The 17,263-nt window shown below is 36.7% G+C and overlaps 3 protein-coding genes across 3 annotated transcripts in view; all 3 read left to right on the forward strand.

The window, feature by feature from the left end:
- Nucleotides 1-17,263, forward strand: part of LOC117571310 (irregular chiasm C-roughest protein) — a 254,399-nt gene that overhangs the window by 20,110 nt on the left and 217,026 nt on the right. The gene's annotated exons all lie outside the window — the stretch shown is intronic.
- On the forward strand, nt 10,812-11,703 carry LOC117571347 (serine protease SP24D-like). The gene is made up of 2 exons (XM_034253459.2): nt 10,812-11,067; nt 11,135-11,703. Exons 1-2 carry the CDS (start codon nt 10,826-10,828, stop codon nt 11,658-11,660), a joined length of 768 nt encoding a protein of 255 aa, XP_034109350.1. The 5' UTR covers nt 10,812-10,825; the 3' UTR covers nt 11,661-11,703.
- On the forward strand, nt 13,644-14,448 carry LOC117567716 (putative protein TPRXL). The gene has a single exon (XM_034247880.2). The coding sequence runs from the start codon at nt 13,750-13,752 to the stop codon at nt 14,446-14,448; it is 699 nt and encodes a 232-aa protein (XP_034103771.1). The 5' UTR covers nt 13,644-13,749.

Genomic DNA, 17,263 nt, shown 5'->3' on the forward strand with positions numbered 1-17,263 from the left:
ACTCCAGTCATTATCCTTTTCTGGGTTTTTGGGTCCTGAACCGCCTTTTGGTAATGTGAGCTGAAAAAACCGAGAGTGGAAAATATGAGGAAAATTTGAAATCGTATTTTTTTTTTTGAGAATTAAATGGAAAGTCAAGTGCGAATGTGACTCATTTGGGATAAGGATAAGGATAAGGAGAGGGCACTTAACGTGTGCAACTTAAAGGATAAGTGGCCAGGACTAGAATGGCCACTTGAGAGATTTACATAAAACTCGCATTTTCTCTCGTCCCTCATCTCATTTCTTACTTTGGCGCCCACTCAAGTGGACACTGGTCTCGGTCTCGGTTTGGTCCTGGTCACGCCCTCAAGTGCATCCTACTCGCCTCTCATTCAATCAACAAATGGCCAAAAATGGATGACACACACACACACACACTTGGAGAGAGTTCCACTAATTGCCAAAAAGTGTTTGTGCTTCGCATGAAGAAACAAAACGAAACGAATGGAAAAACTTGCTAGGGAAATTTGATTTTCATGTTTTGGATGTTTGGGTTTCGCCCATAAACTTGGCTAAATTATGATGCCACTTGAAAACGTTTTGGGTGCGTCCCAAAAATGTCCCAACAAAATATAAGACATAAGTCATCTCAATTGCAATTTGCCACAAGTGGCAAGCACTCTCTCCCCCTCTCTTTCTCTTTCTCAGTTGCAACTGTCAAATGCATTGCATTCGTAATTAATGAACGATTATCGTTTGAAGTGTTCACAGTGCACAAAGAGCGATTGCAATGCGTTTTCTTTATCAGGTGTTGAATGATAAGAAGCGCCAAATGAACTCACTGATAAGCAACTCTCTCTTTCACACTCTTTTGTAGCTGAAATCAGTGTGAAGAGCAGTTTAAAAAGCATTCAATGATTGATGAAAAAGATTAAGAAACACATTTTCTAGATTCATTATTAACTATTAACATTGAATTACTATTTATTAGATATATTTGAAATATAAAACTAATAATATTTGTATATGTAATGTAATGCAATAATAAAATAAACAAAAATATAACAACTAAAATTAAGTAAATATATAATAAAATAAGAATCAGGTATATTGCTGAGATTAGAATAAAATACATAAATATATAATTACAATAAAACTTAATATAACAATTATATTTATATGTATATTTATATTTTATTTATAGTTTACTAAGCGTAAATGAACTGTAATAAATGTTATACTGTATATTATTATTATATATTTACATTATTGGTACTCAGTCAACAATTTATTATTTCTGATTGTGTTATGGAGTACAATAAATAAGAGACTAGAATAATTTTGGTAGCTAATGAGCTACCATATAAAATAATATTTATAAAATACTAGAATATTTTGAAATTGATTTTATTTCTACGTATTTATCTTAAGAATTAATTGCAGAATTTTTTAAATTTTTTTAATGTAACATTTATTGATTGTGCTGCACATTAGTATTTATATTTTTTTGTTCGTTTTATGTATATAAAATTCAAATCAAATAAGCATTAAATTTCGTGTAATTGTTTGATTAAATATATATGTAAGTGCCTAAAATATTTACAATACTATAATATTGATAATAATTTCGTGGAATTTACAAAATATTTCAATCATTTTATTACCTAATGAAAACATAGTTGATAAATTCTAATAAAAAAATACATATATTATAATATTAATAGATTATTAATTGTAAACATGCTTGAAAAATAATTAGTTAGAATTATTATTGCCGATTTTGAGTTTATATATAAAAAAAGGCTACATTCCAAATATATTTGCGATAAACTTTCTTTATTTGTGTCTCAAAATTAATTGCAACAGGAATATGAGTAATGCTTATTTACAAAAAATAAGTAAAATAGCAATTTCAACGTTTTGAATAATTTTAAATTTGTGTTTTTTTTGTCATTATCAATGGAAAGTATAAGATTCTGTATTCTAAAGAATATTTTAAATTGTGCATAAAAAGATACTGAATTAAATTACATTTTAAATAATGACGTTGACTAAGGATAGAGATAATTTCACCAAAATCCTTCACATCGATTCATTCAATATTGGAAATATTGTATTGTACAATTTTTATGTTGTAATTAGTAGTTTCATTGTTTCTAAAATATTTAAAATATATATTATGTATATGGCAATAACTTCATTTCAAACTGTAGTTATGCGTAATTAACTTCATAATCATGTCGCTTGAGTAAATATGAATTAGCGACAATACGAAAAGGAAAACATGCTGCAAAGTGTTGGGAATGCGTCATGCGAATAAGCTAAAGATAATGCAGCGAGATCTTTGAGATGCCATGAGATGCATGTAGTACTTATGTCAACTGTTAGACAGACAATGAAATGCTGTTGCTAATGCTGTGTTCTTGCTGTGTTGCTGTGTTGCTGTGTTGTTGTTATTGCAGTTGCTGCTGCTGTTGCTAATGCGTAAGCAGCCACATCCAACGCATGCAACGAATTCATCCGGACAACCCGAAAGAAAAAAAAAGAAAGAAATGTTCATTTTTGATCCAGCCAAGTCGGAGTGCAATCACCCAGACAAAGATCCAGACGAAGACGAAGATCACCCCAGACAAGTATTTGCAGTTGTATTTGTAGCTGTATCTGTATCAGTGTTGCCAACTTGGCTATTTTCTAGCCAGATTTGGCTATTTTGCATTACCTAAAACATGAAACCACTCAATTTAGCATGAACCTGGCTAATTTGCTATTTTTTAGCTATTCTAAATAATTCGAAGTATTTGATTATATTTATTTATTTAAAACTTAATGCTGTAACAAATTTCGGTGTTTAGCTATCGATACAAAGACACCACGTGACCGAAATGTGTAATTTAAATACTAAAATACTATTTACCATTTGTAGTATTTAAGTATTTTTTCAACATCGCTTCGCGATCGTTTGTTTTTGTACGTTGATCGTTAGCGAAAAAATGACTCAAATGTATACACAAAGAAAGGATCCCCAATTTAAGCACTGCATTAAAAAAGATGTGACCAACTTGTATCGAATAGAAAAATGCTGTTTTTAGTATGACGTGCTAAATAAGTATCATACACAGATTGGTACAATTGAAAGTTCCAATGAGGTTGAAGTAATGAAGTAATAGAAAAAAAGAAAGTAATTGTAATTTAGTTTTAAATAGGTTTATATTTTATATTTTTGTTCATCAATTGAAGATGTATAAAATTATAATAATGTGTTCTTAAAAAATTAACTGCTATAATTACAATTATTTTTGGCTATTTTTTGACCTTCCCTGCTATAAATGATCAGCAAGAGTTGATCTTGGCATTATTTGCTTTTTAAATTACAATTATTTTTTGGCATTTTTTTGTCCTCTGCTATAATTGACAACACTGATCTGGATCTGTATCTGTAACTGCATCTGTGCTTGGCATTATTTGCTTTCATTACACGATCGCAAAAGACGCAAAGACTTTGTCCCCGGGACTTTGGACTTGTGCCCTGTGTGGCGTCAGCTGTCTGTCTACTCTCTTCTTCTCAGCTCTCCTTGCTCTGTCTGGATCTCTGGATCTCTGGATGTGTAGCTGAATCGGGAAATTGTTGCCAGGCGCCCCTTAAATAGATGAAGAAAAGAATTTCTCTCTCTCTCTCGCTCTGTTGCAGGCTATGTCAACGTCTCCAACACCAAAAATAGCTCCCTCTTCGGTTGGTGCTTCTCCCTTGGTTTTTTTGTTTTTCGCATTAAACATGTCAAATGCTCGTCTAGGCAGCCGCGTCTGCATCATCGTCGACTGCAATTAATAAAGGTGCGACATGCAGCGTAGATCGCAGATCGCTTTTGCCACCCTCTTTTTTTTGTTGTTGTTTGAGGGAGTTTCGTTTCCCCCCTCAAAAACGAAATGTGTCTGTGTCTGCCCGCTTTAAATAGATCTTCTTCTCTCGCTTCCTGTGTGTTAATTTGTCGCCCGCCGGGCTGCCGAATGCCGAAGCGACTTAAGTGGTAAGCTAAGACCCCTCAGTCTACCTCGATTCCCTCTCTCTCCTCCTCTCTCCTCCTCTCTCCCCCTCTCTCCCCCTCCTCACCCACTTCTCGTTATTTATTTGCTGCGTCTGTTTGTCATTTGATGAGTCGAGTGAGTGGCACAGAGTATTCTTCCCCATCCTTCCCTCTGGCTGGAATGCGGCCTTTTTATGACTTTGGCTTGCAACATTTTTCAATGTTTCGGGGCTTACCTGCTGCCCTCCCCTTCCCCCCACCCTCTGTTTCTGCTCTCCCCCTGCATAGGGGAGCGATTATTGATCTCTAAGCATAGATTGTAACATTTCCGTGACTATTTTTGGCTTTCCCCGGGCCAAGGAAAAACACTTCCGTTAATGCATTGATATCACGTGCCACGTTGACAATTATTGTCAAAGATATTCACACACACACACACACTCGCACACACACACACACACGATTTGAAGCTCTTTAAAAAACTGTTAAATTCTCGTCTTTAGGATCTTCGACTTTTCTTGGTATTTTGTCGTACATTGACGCTTGGCATTTTCTTGGACATCAGAATTATTGGAATTCTTCCTCATCTATTTGCCGTATTTATTTAATTTTACATTACATTCGAACAGCGTTCAAGTACTTCTTGCATCGCTAGAATTGATACTGTTGAGACATTCAAGACAGCTGGCGGGATTTTCTTTTTCTTCTCTGTTTTTTTTTTTTGAGGTAGCTTTTGGAAAGTATTTGAAAGTTCTGGAGAAAATGTGTTTGGAATATTTTGTGGTAGTTGTTTAAGGAGAAATTTGTGTTCTCTTAAAAGTTCTTAATCTTAGTTTCTGGATATTATTTAAATCGAATTTATAAGAATAACAGTCTTAACCTTTCTTTTACATACTTTTATATCCTCAAGCTAATTGTTATATCAACAAAAAGTATTTTATTTTTAGTTTTTGAGGATATTATTTAAATCATATTTATATATAGAATAATCTTTAATTTTAATATATTTACTTTTTAATTTCTAGTTAATTTTTAAATATTAACAACAACAAAATTTTAAGTGTAATTCAAAATAGTATTAATTATTAATTATTTATTCCAAAAACTTATTCTAGTTTATTTTTTATTTTCCTTCTTTTAAGCTCAATTTAAAATTAAGAAGAAACTTTGTGTGTTGCATTTACTTACTATTGAATTTTTAAGCTAGATTTTTAATGACATTGAACATGTTTTTTATTTGCATTTTATTTTTTGCTCATACTTAGATTACTTAATAAAAAGAAACTAAGTAAAGAACGAACTTATAATTTTTATGTATAGTATTATGTATTAATTTTTCAATTTCAAGCTTAATTATTTAATACATACAATTATTTTAATTTAAATTTTATATATAATTTTATTGGTCGAATTGGTTCGCCACTATATATATTGATAATTGTGTGCAGTATTAGTTATCGATATTTATATTGATATACGTACATTGATATTTTTAATGTAATTTAATTTAAAACTCGATTTTGAACAATTTTAATATTGAATATATTCTTCATCCTTTTAATGATGTTATACATCAAACAAATTTATTTAAATTCGAGTCAAGTGACATTCTCAATTTTTGTCTCCATTATTATTTAAGCTATTTTTTATAATGGTGATAAATAATGAAAATCCGTGAAATCAATTTTTTGTATTTTTTTATACGTTTATTTAGTATTATTTATTTTGCGGTCACATTTCGAATGCGATTGTTTGTTTTTCTTTTTTGTTGTATTATTATTCATTAATGAAATATGGAACAAGTTTAAGTAATTCAAATTTCTATATTATATATATTCTAACTTGATATTTTTTTAATTTAAGTAAAATAAAGTAAATCGTATAATGTTATCATAACATTAACAAAAATGTTCTAATTACACGAAACAAAAGGAATTTAATGACTGTACAATAAGTAACTTTTATAAGAAACTCAGAAAATAATTTCTGGCATTATTTCTTTGGCTTCAACGTTGTCGCTCTATAAGCGAGCATTGAATAAAAAAAATATATAATATTTGTAAGCTACATATTTTTAGTAATTAAAAAAAAGAACAACAATTTTATATTCTTTGAAGAAGGGGTATCTTTGACCCTATCAAATATATATATTCTTTATCAGCCGAGATGATGTCGCCATGTCTGTCTGTCCGTCTGTCCGCATGAAGCATTGGATCTCATAGACTATAGGAGATAGAGCAATAATTTTTTTGGACAGCTTGTGTTATGTTCAAAGGCAGATCAAGTATGTTTCCAATTTTTACCACTCCCATTTCCGCCCTCGAAAATCAAAAAAAAAAAACGAATAACTAGGGTAAATTTGAAGCTAGATTTTTGGTTTATAGTATTAAGAACTAATTTATTTGTGATTCCTTTGAAATTTGGTAGCGATCACATAAAAATAGTAAAAGTAAGTTAAGAAATAATTAGTTTTGCTCTTAGTTGCTTTGGTCGAAAATCTGGTATATTTTGAATGTAGTATTATATCAATATACCAAAGATAGACTTCGGTATATTTTTGGTATTGTGCTGCATAACAATTTGGTATATATAAATATACCAAAGCTAGCATGTGGTATATTTTTTAGTATTTTGCTGTATATCACTTTGGTATATTTTTAAGTATTTTGCTGTACATTCACCTGGTAATTCAGCTTTCTTACTTGTTTCCCTTTCATTTTGCGAATATTATGATATGAATTATTATATTTCATTTTTTTCTTTTCCATATTTATATCGCGGTCTTCATTGAATATTATTTTCTCTTTCAATTCAATAAACACTTTCGACTTTAAGCAATTTCTGGGATTTTCTGCCGCTGAAGTGTTCTTTCGCACTTTTGCTTGTCAAGAGCTCTTCACTTGACTCATTTGCTGTGTCCAATGCGAATGTTTCGTTTGGGCTGATGCGAATCGATGCAGATATATAGTATTCTACAGATATGCTACTCCTATATATCTGTTGGCTAAAGTATTTGCTGCGTGTGACCAGTTGACAGATGGAGAAGAGAGACAGACAGCTAGATAAAGAGACGAAGAAGAAGAAGAAGAAGAGCAACTGGCATTTGGCCCGCAAAAGTTTGGGCCGCATGGACATGCCTCATTCGTTGTGTGCCCCGTGCCACAGCCAGCGTGCCACACGCCTCATCCATGATGTGACTGTGCTTTAACCATTTTGCGTCTGCACTTGAGTGTGCCCCAATCGCAACCCCATTAAAATGTCATGGAATTTCACTTAAAATTCCTTGCAATTTTCCCATTTGGCCAAAAACAGCTTTTTGTTTTGTCGCTGCTGTCGTTGCCGTTGCTGTTGTCGTTGCCGTTGCATTGGGGCAATATCAAGTGCGGTTGCCATAAGTTTGGAAGGGGAATGGGGGAGGTTGGCATGTAGTCTAGGGGATGCTGCTGCTGCTGCTGCTGCTGCTGCTGCTGTTGAGGTAGCGGCAGGCACAAAAACTTTGACTGGCATTCTATTGCCCCGCATGGAACGCATTTTCGCCAAGCCAGGCAAACGCGTGTGCACGTGAAAATGAAGTGCGTGCGGTTTTCGTTTAACGTTTTCTCACTCTCCTTCTCTCCTTTTCTCTCTCTCACTCTCTGCGCGTTGTCTGCTAAAAATTTTCAGCCTGTTAATATGCGTAAAGCTGAAGGCTGCTGTTGCTCCCGTTGCTGTTGCTGCTGTTGCTGGTGCTGCTGTTGCTGGTTTTGCCTGCTGCGCGTTGCTCGCATTTTCCGCTTTTCCTCAACCGTTTTGTCGCTGCCGTTGTCGTTGTCATTGATATGGCGCTGGGCGGCGTCTTCGTTTGCTTCACTCCTTCCCCTCTTTCTCTTCTGTTCTTCTTCTTCCAACCTTCTCTTTCCCATGTTGTTGTTGTTGTTGCTGTTTCGTCGCCTGTTGTTAATTGTCATTGCGTTGCTTTAAGCCGCTCAGCGCGTTGCAGCCGATTGTTGTTGTTGCTGTTGCTGTTGCAATTACAAGTACGGCTGCGAGTTGCTGTTGTTGTTGTTGTTGTGCTTGTTGTACTATCTATTGTTGTTGGTGTTCTTGCCGTGTTGCTGTCGTTTGGTTGCTGCTGTTGCTTTTGTTTTTATTGATGTTGTTGCTATTGCTGTCTTTTTGGTTGTTGCTGCTGTTGCTCTAATTTTTGATTGGGTTGTTGTTGCTACTGTTGTTGTTGTCGTGGTAGTTGTTGCTGTATTACTGGCTGTTTTGGCTGTTGCTGTTGCTCCTGTGTTGCTGTCACTTGGATGCTGTTGCTGTCGTAGATGTTGGTTGCTGCTGCAGTTTTTATTGTTGTTGCCGTCGCTGTTGTAGCTCCTGTCTTTGTTGTAATTATTGTTGCTGCTGTTGTTGCTGTTGCTGTCGTAGCTGTTGCTGCCGTCGGTTGCTGTCGTGGTTGTTGTTGTTGTTGATATTACACTCTTTTCTTTTGTTTTTGTTTTGATTGTTGTAGTTGTTGTTGTTGCTGCTGACGCTGGTTGTTGTTGTTGTTGCTGCTGTTGTTGTTGTTGCTGCTGCTGTTGTTGTTGCTGCTGCCGTTGTTGCTGCCACTGGTTGTTGATGATGTTGTTGTTGCTATTGCTGGTTGCTGTTGCTGCTGTGGCTGCAGTTGTTTTAGCTTCTAATATTGTTTCTGATGTTGCTTCTGATGTTTCTGATGTTGCTTCTGATGTTGTTGTTGTTATTGTCGTGGTTGTTGTTGTTCTTGCCGAGTTGCTGTCGCTGTGTTGTTGCTGCTGCTGTTGTCATGGCTGTCGTTGTTGTTCCTGTTGCTGTTGTTGTTGCAATTACAATTACGGCCGTTTGTTGTTGTTATGCTTATTGTTGCTGTCGCTGTTGCTGAGTTGCTTTTCCTGCTGTTGCTGTTGTTGTTGTTGTTATTGCTGTGTTGCTATTTTCACGCGCGGTTAGCGGCTGTAATTGCATTGCCAAGTAAACGACGCACCGCACACATGTGTGTGTGTGTGTGTGTGTGTGGGTGTGTGTGTATGTGTGTGTGGGTGTGTGTGTGTTGCGTTGGCGTAAGTGAAATTTATTTCAACAGCCTCCGCCAGGCAGTCGGCAACTGTCGCTTACGCCCAACTTAGGCGCACACACGCCCCCGCGGGCTACACACACACACTCGCACACACACTCGCACTTCTTCCTTCCCTGCGCACAGTGGGCCAAGACCTGCTGAAAATTGTAAGTAGTTGTCTTTAACAGGCGCGAGCAATTTCATTAAATGTGCATACTCCGGTTGCCCATAAGCTGAGAAGGAGACGGAAACTGCGACTGCGAATGAGAAGCTCAGCAAGAGAGAGAGAGAGAGAGAGAGAGAGAGAAAGAGAAAAAAACTTTATTAGCCGCAAGCAAAGCAAAAGCATTCTCAAAAGCAGCAGCAACAAAACTCCCCAAAATTCCAGAGCCCAAAAGTTGAGGCCCAACAACAACAACAAGAAGAACTCTGTGTGTCGTAATCTACTTGACTATTTCAACATTCAACATTCAACATTCGTTCTTAAATTAAGTTTGCAAACTAAAAGAGTTAGTAGCTAGATGTATATTTGCAGTGGAATCTACACAAAAAAAAAATAAAGCTATAGACGAAACTATTTAAATTAAGTAATTAAATATCTCAACTATCTTTAGGGTTAAAGTATTTATGTATAATTAATTAGCGTTAATTTTGGCGTTATTTATAAAAAGTTTTAATGCTTTATAAATTTTTTATTTGATTTTAAGTATCTTATGTTTCATTATAAAAAGTATATTGAATAAAAATTAAACCACAATTTGTTATTACAAATATGTAATTAAATATCGTAAGTGTTTTTGGACTAAAAATAAGTATATTTAAGTATTACATATTTTGAATTTTAACTATTCTATATAAAAATATTTAATGTATGAAATCAAAATTAAGCCCACATTTCGTGAACAAAATTTGAATTTAAATATCTCAACTGTCTTTGGGATAAAAGTATTTATGTTTAATTAACTAGCATTGTTTTGGCGTTATTTAACTTTAAAAAATTTAGACAAAATTTGTTATTATAAGTTTCTTGTTAAGTCTTAAGTGTATTTGGCATACAAATATTTATATTTAAGTTATTATATATTAAAAATTTGAGACTTATTTCTTTTTATTTCTTTTTTTTTTAAGTTTTGAGATTTCAAAAACAAAACTAAATTTTGTATTACAAAAATTAAATAAACTAAATATCTTAAGGGTTTTTGTAAAGGGGTTTGAGTTATATTTTTAATGCTTCTCTATTTCGAAAGGGTTTTTCACCCTGCAATGTGTAACAAATTATTTGGAAATGTTTCTATACAAAACTATTTTTAACAAATATGCCTTTGTCATTTAAAAGTCGTCAAGAATTTATCAACATTTGATTTGATATTTTTCTTTTATGTAACTCCAAAGAACTTGATATTTAGAGATAATTCCTAACTGAACAATCTCAGTTGCTAATCACAAATCAAATCAGATTAGTTTATTGCACAATAATGGGCGAGTCCCTCGCGATAATGACGTTTTTTAGGCACATACCGCAGATAAATATAATTTCTTTCGGCACGGGGCAATTCCCAATCCATTGACTTCTTGATGGATCATAAATAATATCCTCTAATCGTGAGAAACCCAGTGTAATCAGAGCAACTGACCAGCCCAATGCTAAAGAGTTGATAAGATATCTCTAAGCAAATCTGAATTCATATAAAAAGCTGTGCCAACCAACGATTTGACATCACTTGCAGTCTGCAAAGTAACTGGACATAATCCTAAAGCATTCAACATGATGAAGAGCTTTCTGATTGCCTGCTTGGCCATTGCTTTGGCCTCTGCTGCTCCTCATAGCTCCCAGCTGGATGGTCGCATTGTGGGCGGATTGGATGCCGTTGAAGGACAATTCCCTCATCAGGTGTCGTTGCGTCAGCTTACCTCGCACATCTGCGGCGGCAGCATCATTGCACCCCAGATCATTCTTACTGCAGCTCATTGCGTCACCAGCGAAGCTTCCGACGGCTCACTGAAGGTGTAAGTGATACACTGAGAGTTAATCGGAGTTCATCAATTCATTTCTCAACTATTTTTCCCTTTGTAGTACCTCGGCTAAGCAGCTGAGCATTCGTGCCGGAACCGTGGATCGCAGCAGCGGCGGCGTTGTCGTCAATGTGGCCAAGGTCATTGTCCATGAGAGCTATGGGAACTTCTTGAACGATGTCGCACTCCTGGTGCTCGACCAGCCCCTCACCTACTCCGCTGTGATCAAGGCCATTCCTCTGGCCAGCGTTGATACCGCAGTTGGCAGCGAGGTTGTCATCTCTGGCTGGGGTCGTCTCACCACTGGCGGAGCCTCGCCCCGCCTGCTGCAGTACAACACGCTTAGCTCGCTGTCGAAGAATCAGTGCATCAGCTCCACCTTCATGTTCACCAGTAGTTTGATCTGTTTGGCCCACACCGCCGGCAACGGTGCTTGCAACGGCGACTCTGGTGGCCCGGCTATCCAGAATGGTCAACTCGTTGGCATTGCTGGCTTTGTGATTGGCGGCTGTGGCTCCACAAATCCCGATGGCTATGCCAAGGTCTTCTATCATCGCGATTGGATTGTCAAGAATGCCAATTTGTAAGATGGCTGCTATCAACTATTAAATTAACAAGCGAGTAATTCAAGTGATTCTTCATTTCTGTGGAAGGGAAGGCGAGTGAATCTTGAAAGCGGAGAGAATCTTCTACTGAGAGAAAGTTAATACAAAAGAAAAGGAGACGGGAGAGACTCTGATATATCAGTTGATGCTGGTGAGCTTCACAAAGATAGCCAAGCTTGCTTTTGGGTACTTTTGATTAACTGATGCTCAACTGTTGCCACTATTGCTCAACAGTTGAGCAGAAATGCAAGGCATTACATTTCTGGATATTGATTTGAGGATGGAAAAAGTGATTGCCAAAAAGTTTGATGTATGTCTTTCATATGTTGTATGTGTGTTTGACTAGACACCGGACCGAGATATTAGTGGAGGCGGACTGGCTAAGTGGGCGTGGTCAGACAGGCGAGCTTCACTTATATTGACGAGCACTTGCTTAGGGTACTTTTGATCAACAGTTGCGACTTGGCTATGTCGTCTCGGCTGTTGACGCTGATCAAGAATATATATACTTCTGGGGTCGGAGATGTCTGCAAAAATTCGAAAGATGATGCTGAAATATAAGATAAATATTGCATGTGATTTAAAAAAGAAAATAATGAAATCAAATCTATTATTCGACTGCTTGAAAATAAGTCAATCGCTATCATTTCTTTGCAACTATTTGAAGTGCTGATAGTTTGAGTATTTCAGCAAAAAAGTTTAACAAAAGCGTAAGTCCCCCAAATATGCAAATAATGAGAGATTGGAGATAATGTAATGAGTTATTGAAGCGAGATTATGATTGCAGAATATTCTTTGAAATACCAGTTTCTACTAGCCAGTAAACTGTTTCGCTTCAAGTCCGAAGTGAACTCTTTCACATTTTCATTATCATCGTGCCATAGGTTTCATTTTCATTATTGTAATGTGGCACTTGAAAAGCGGCCGATTGCCGATTGCCGCACCGAGTTCAGTTTTGAGTTCGATCTCTTATAGGTTTGATGATCTCGTCGTCGTTGATGTGTGTTGATCTTGGGCAAACAATGCGTGAAGATTAAGTACTTGACACGGTTGCGCAGCAAAAGGCAAATGAATTGGCTGCAGGGCGTGCGCGGCTTTCTAATAAATAGCACGTTAGGAATCTACAGTCGAGTGTGATCGACTTTGAGATACCTGAAACACATTTTCAATAAAACTATATTCTAAAAATATACCAAACTAATATACCGAAAAATATTGAAAATATACTGAATGTTATATGTGGTATATTAATATACTGTAACGTTTAAAATATACAAAGAAAATACTAAAATGCACCGAGTGTTATACTTGGTATATTAATATTCTATTGCGTTCTAAATATGACAAGAAAACTAAAACGTACCGATTAATACATTTGGTATATCAATATACTATTACATTTAAAATATACCATTGACATGGTTATATCGTCTGAAGGAAAAATTTTTTACTTTTTAGGGTCTATTCTGCCCGTCAATATACCGAAAAATACTGAAATATACTGAAAGCTATATTTGGTATATACCATGAACATACTCATGTCGCATCTGTTACTTTATGAAGTCAGAGGTGCCTTCTTTTGCCTGTTAATATACCAATAAAATACTAAAATATACCGTATGCTATATTTAGTATATGCCATGAACATAATTATATCGTATCAACTGTAGTCGCTGATGAAGAATATTTATACTTTATAGGGTCGATGATGGCTGCTTCCGCCTGTTAATATCCCAATGAAAATACTGAATTATACCGAAGCCTATATTTGGTATATACCATGCACATATCTGCTTTTTACAATGATCAAGATTATATATATGCCTATTTCAACCACGCACAGAGTTATAATACCCTTCTACTCTATAGGTAGCGGGTATAATAAAATCTGGCAATGATATTCGACAATTTTGTGTATGTGTGTGCAATAATTCGGCATAGAATCAATAAGAGCGAAGAAAGCGTGAAGCGCGTGTGATCTGAACTTTTGCCTATCATTCCGCAAGGCTGCCAACTATAAAAGCCCAGCAAAAGTTGGGCCAAATCAACAGTCATCCGCCAAACATTCAGAATGAAACGCTGTGCTCACATTTGCCTGTTGCTTGCAACAATAATTTCAACGACAACGGCAGCAAAGACTGTTGATCCAGATAGATCCCGCTTGGCTGGCATCTATGTGAAGGAGGGCAATCAGAATGGACAACTGCGATTCTTGGCTTCAGCGCTGAGCAGTAGCTCAAGCAGCAGTTCGACCAGCAGCGGCAGCAGCAGCTTGAATGCTGCATTGAATCAGTATATCACCAATAAACAGGATATGCTTGAGCAACTGCGTCCATCGAGCTCAAGCTCAAGCTCTGGCACCGGTCTGGGACTCATCTCGAGCGGCACTGGCACCGGCACTGGCACTTCCAACAGCAATGCCATCTATGTGAGTCTCGGTGGTGGCACCAGTACCAGCCCCACAACAAGCACGACTACGACTGGCACCGGCAGCAGCAGCAACAGCAACACGCAGGCTGCTCTCAATCAGGCCATCTATGGCTCGACGCCGATCAACAATTTGCTGCCTCAGATCATTGGACAGGCGGTTGCTCAGCGTCAGGGCGTTGTCGGTGGTGGCAACAACAATCGTCGCGGTGTCGTGCAACGTCGCCGCCGTGTTCAGAATGGCGGACAACGGCGTCGCCGCAAGGGCAACAAGAAGGGCAAGAATGGCAAGAATGGCAACAAGCGTCCTCAGGTTGTCGTTGTGCGTCCCCAACGCGGTTAATCGCAAACTCGACTCGACTCGACTCGAGTGTTTAGTTAAGCTAACCTTTTTTTTTTTGAAGAGCAACACTTTTTTTTAATGTGAAAATTTATTTATTTATTTATTCAATGAACTTTTATCAATAAAATCAATGAAATGACAAATATACTGGCAAAGTTGTTTGATCGTTGAAGTTACATATGATTGAGGACTTATTTTTACATCAGTGAATAATAATAATTTAAGAAATTTGAGTTCGCTTTTTCTATTTTTTCAATGCTTATTGGAAGTAATGCTTTCAAAATATTATATTCGTAGACAACTATATTCAACCATCGTACATAATTATTTACAATACATGTGTGTATCTTTACAACATTATTGTAACAAAAATGATCTTATGTTCTGCACAATATATTTTCGATAGATTTGAGTAAATGTTTAATCATTTCTTGAAGAGAAATCATTATAGTTAAGTAAGTATGTATATAAATATATATGTAAATGTATAAGTAAGTATATGACTCTAAATTTAGGTAGTTACTTCAATGAGTATCTAAGTATCTTCATGAGAATCTGATATATTGTGTACTTTATGGTATACTTAACATCTAGTACGGAATATGTTAGTACTTTTGCGGAATATTTTTGGTATTTTTGTGAAATATGGTCTTATTGAATATGGGTACCGGTAACTCAAAGTCGAGCACGCTCGACTGTAGCTTTCTTACTTGCTTTAATTTAGATTTATTATTTCTTATATATTACTACAACTTTAGAGATTTTATTTATTAAATTGTTAAATAACTTAATTAGCTCTATTTTTACTTTAAGGTTAGCTGAACATAGTCGACATTTAATAAATAAATACAAGAAACGTTTTTCAGTATTTTAAGGAAATTAATATTAAAATACATTTATCTTCGATAAAAGGCAATTTTTTCATCTAAAAAGTAGGAGTCTTTGGCTGTGATAAACTCCACTCGTAAACTAAATAACTTTACACTCTTTAGTTGATTGGCATAATTAAGTAATGTTCCAAATACTTATTTTTTATGCTAAAGCACATTAATAACTCTTTTCCCTTAATTTGTATTATTTAACTATATTGATATTATAATACCTTCTTCTTTTTTTGTAGTTATAAATTGAGCTGCACTTTTACTTAGAAGAGCATTGAGAAGTCGCCTGCGATTTGCATTGCAGCTAAGTGTTTGCTGTAATACGTTAAGTGTAATGGCATTGACACCTTTTGGGGCACGTGCCGCGCTGTTGCACGGGGCACAGGACTCGACTCGACTGCTGGACTGTTAACTGGCAACCGTTTGGCCTGTTGATTTAGTTGCTATGACTTAGGTAGGGATGGGAGGGGGGAGAAGAAAGTGTGTGGGGGGAGTGGCGCTGGTCAAGTGCAAGACAAACGGCCGCTGCATGTGGTGCGCCAATGACTTGATAAATGTACTCGCAACTGTGTGTGTGTGTATGTCAGTGTGTGGCAATGACTGTAATGAGCCTGTAAGTGGCCCTAATCAGTGTCATAATAATAGAAATTAATCACTGACTGTGCTTTGGCGTCCAGCTGCCACCAGCCAACAGCGTCTCCTACTTCTCCCCCCTTCACCTTCTCCTCCTTTCTGGCTGCAGTTCAAAGTTATAGTTGTAGCTCAAGGCTGTGTGTGGCTTCAAGTTCAGGTGGGTGTGCTTTTGTTTAGTGGCGAGGGGGAGGTGGGAGGTGGGCAGCTCTCAAAACTATATACGAACTGTGTATGTATGTGGGTTTTTGGATTCCTGCGGTTTCTGTGCAGCGTGCTGCGCATACTTTGTAAATGTTTTGTAATGATTTGATTTGAAATTCATTTGAATTATTGCTTGCTTCCGGCTTCCGGTGCCTTCGAAATACTTTCCTGTTTCAGTTAAGTTGAGCTAGCTAGCTATAGAGAGTCAGCCACACACACACACAGAGAGAGAGGGAGAGAGAGAGGACCGACCACAACGCCATGGGCGGTCGCACAGTTGTATGCTATGTGGAAAGGCCACTCTGTGACTTGCAGCGCCGTCTTCATATGATGATGTACGAGCAACTTTCAAACGAATGCTTTCCCACTCTCTTTCTTTCTCTTTCTGTATATGTGTGTGTGTGGGAGTAGTCCCGGGAGTTTATTAAGTACTGCCAAGTATATGCAAGCAGCGACTGTGTCCAGAGCGTCGTCGACGTCGCTGCGTCGCTGCCTGTGCGGAACTTTGTTAATATGCAAGTGAATGGACATTTCCGGTAGCTAGGCGAACGTGCCCAGCACCAGCCAACAGCCACTAGGCACAAGGCACACCAGAAACAGAACCAGAACCAGGACCAAAAGCAGCGCCAGTCACAGACGCTGCCAGAGTCCAGAGACCAGATAGAGAAAGAGAGAGAGAAAGAGCGACTCACACCCTAGACAAAGTCAAGACCAGCAACCAGAAACTTGCCCAGCTGCAGGCCATAAGCTTTGGCCCACGGAAAATTCTCCCACACACACACACACAGCACACACACCAACGCACACATAGATGTTCACAACGACGAATTGAATACCTTCTTTTGAACTATATTTGATGTTTAAAAAAAAGGTTAGTTATAATGAAAATTAACACAAACTTAGATTTTTCCAAGGCCTTCGACTTTTTTGATATTATTTTGTGTTTTATTCATTTACTATTTAGAATACGTTTTGATAATAGCTGGCAACGAAATTTTGGAAGTGAACCCGAAACGATTTTAATCTAAAGTTTCTCAAGAATTATAAAATATATCATTTTATATATAATTTTGACTCTTTAATATGAATATATATATAAT

This window comes from Drosophila albomicans, chromosome X (genome assembly GCF_009650485.2).
Source record: "Drosophila albomicans strain 15112-1751.03 chromosome X, ASM965048v2, whole genome shotgun sequence".
NCBI lineage: Eukaryota > Metazoa > Arthropoda > Insecta > Diptera > Drosophilidae > Drosophila > Drosophila albomicans.

Coding starts and splice junctions, on each gene's coding strand:
- LOC117571347 (XM_034253459.2), top strand. CDS start 10,826: ATGATGAAGAGCTTTCTGATTGCCTGCTTGGCCATTGCTTTGGCCTCT. Junction 11,068..11,134: donor TCCGACGGCTCACTGAAGGT/GTAAGTGATACA, acceptor TTCCCTTTGTAG/TACCTCGGCTAAGCAGCTGA.
- LOC117567716 (XM_034247880.2), top strand. CDS start 13,750: ATGAAACGCTGTGCTCACATTTGCCTGTTGCTTGCAACAATAATTTCA.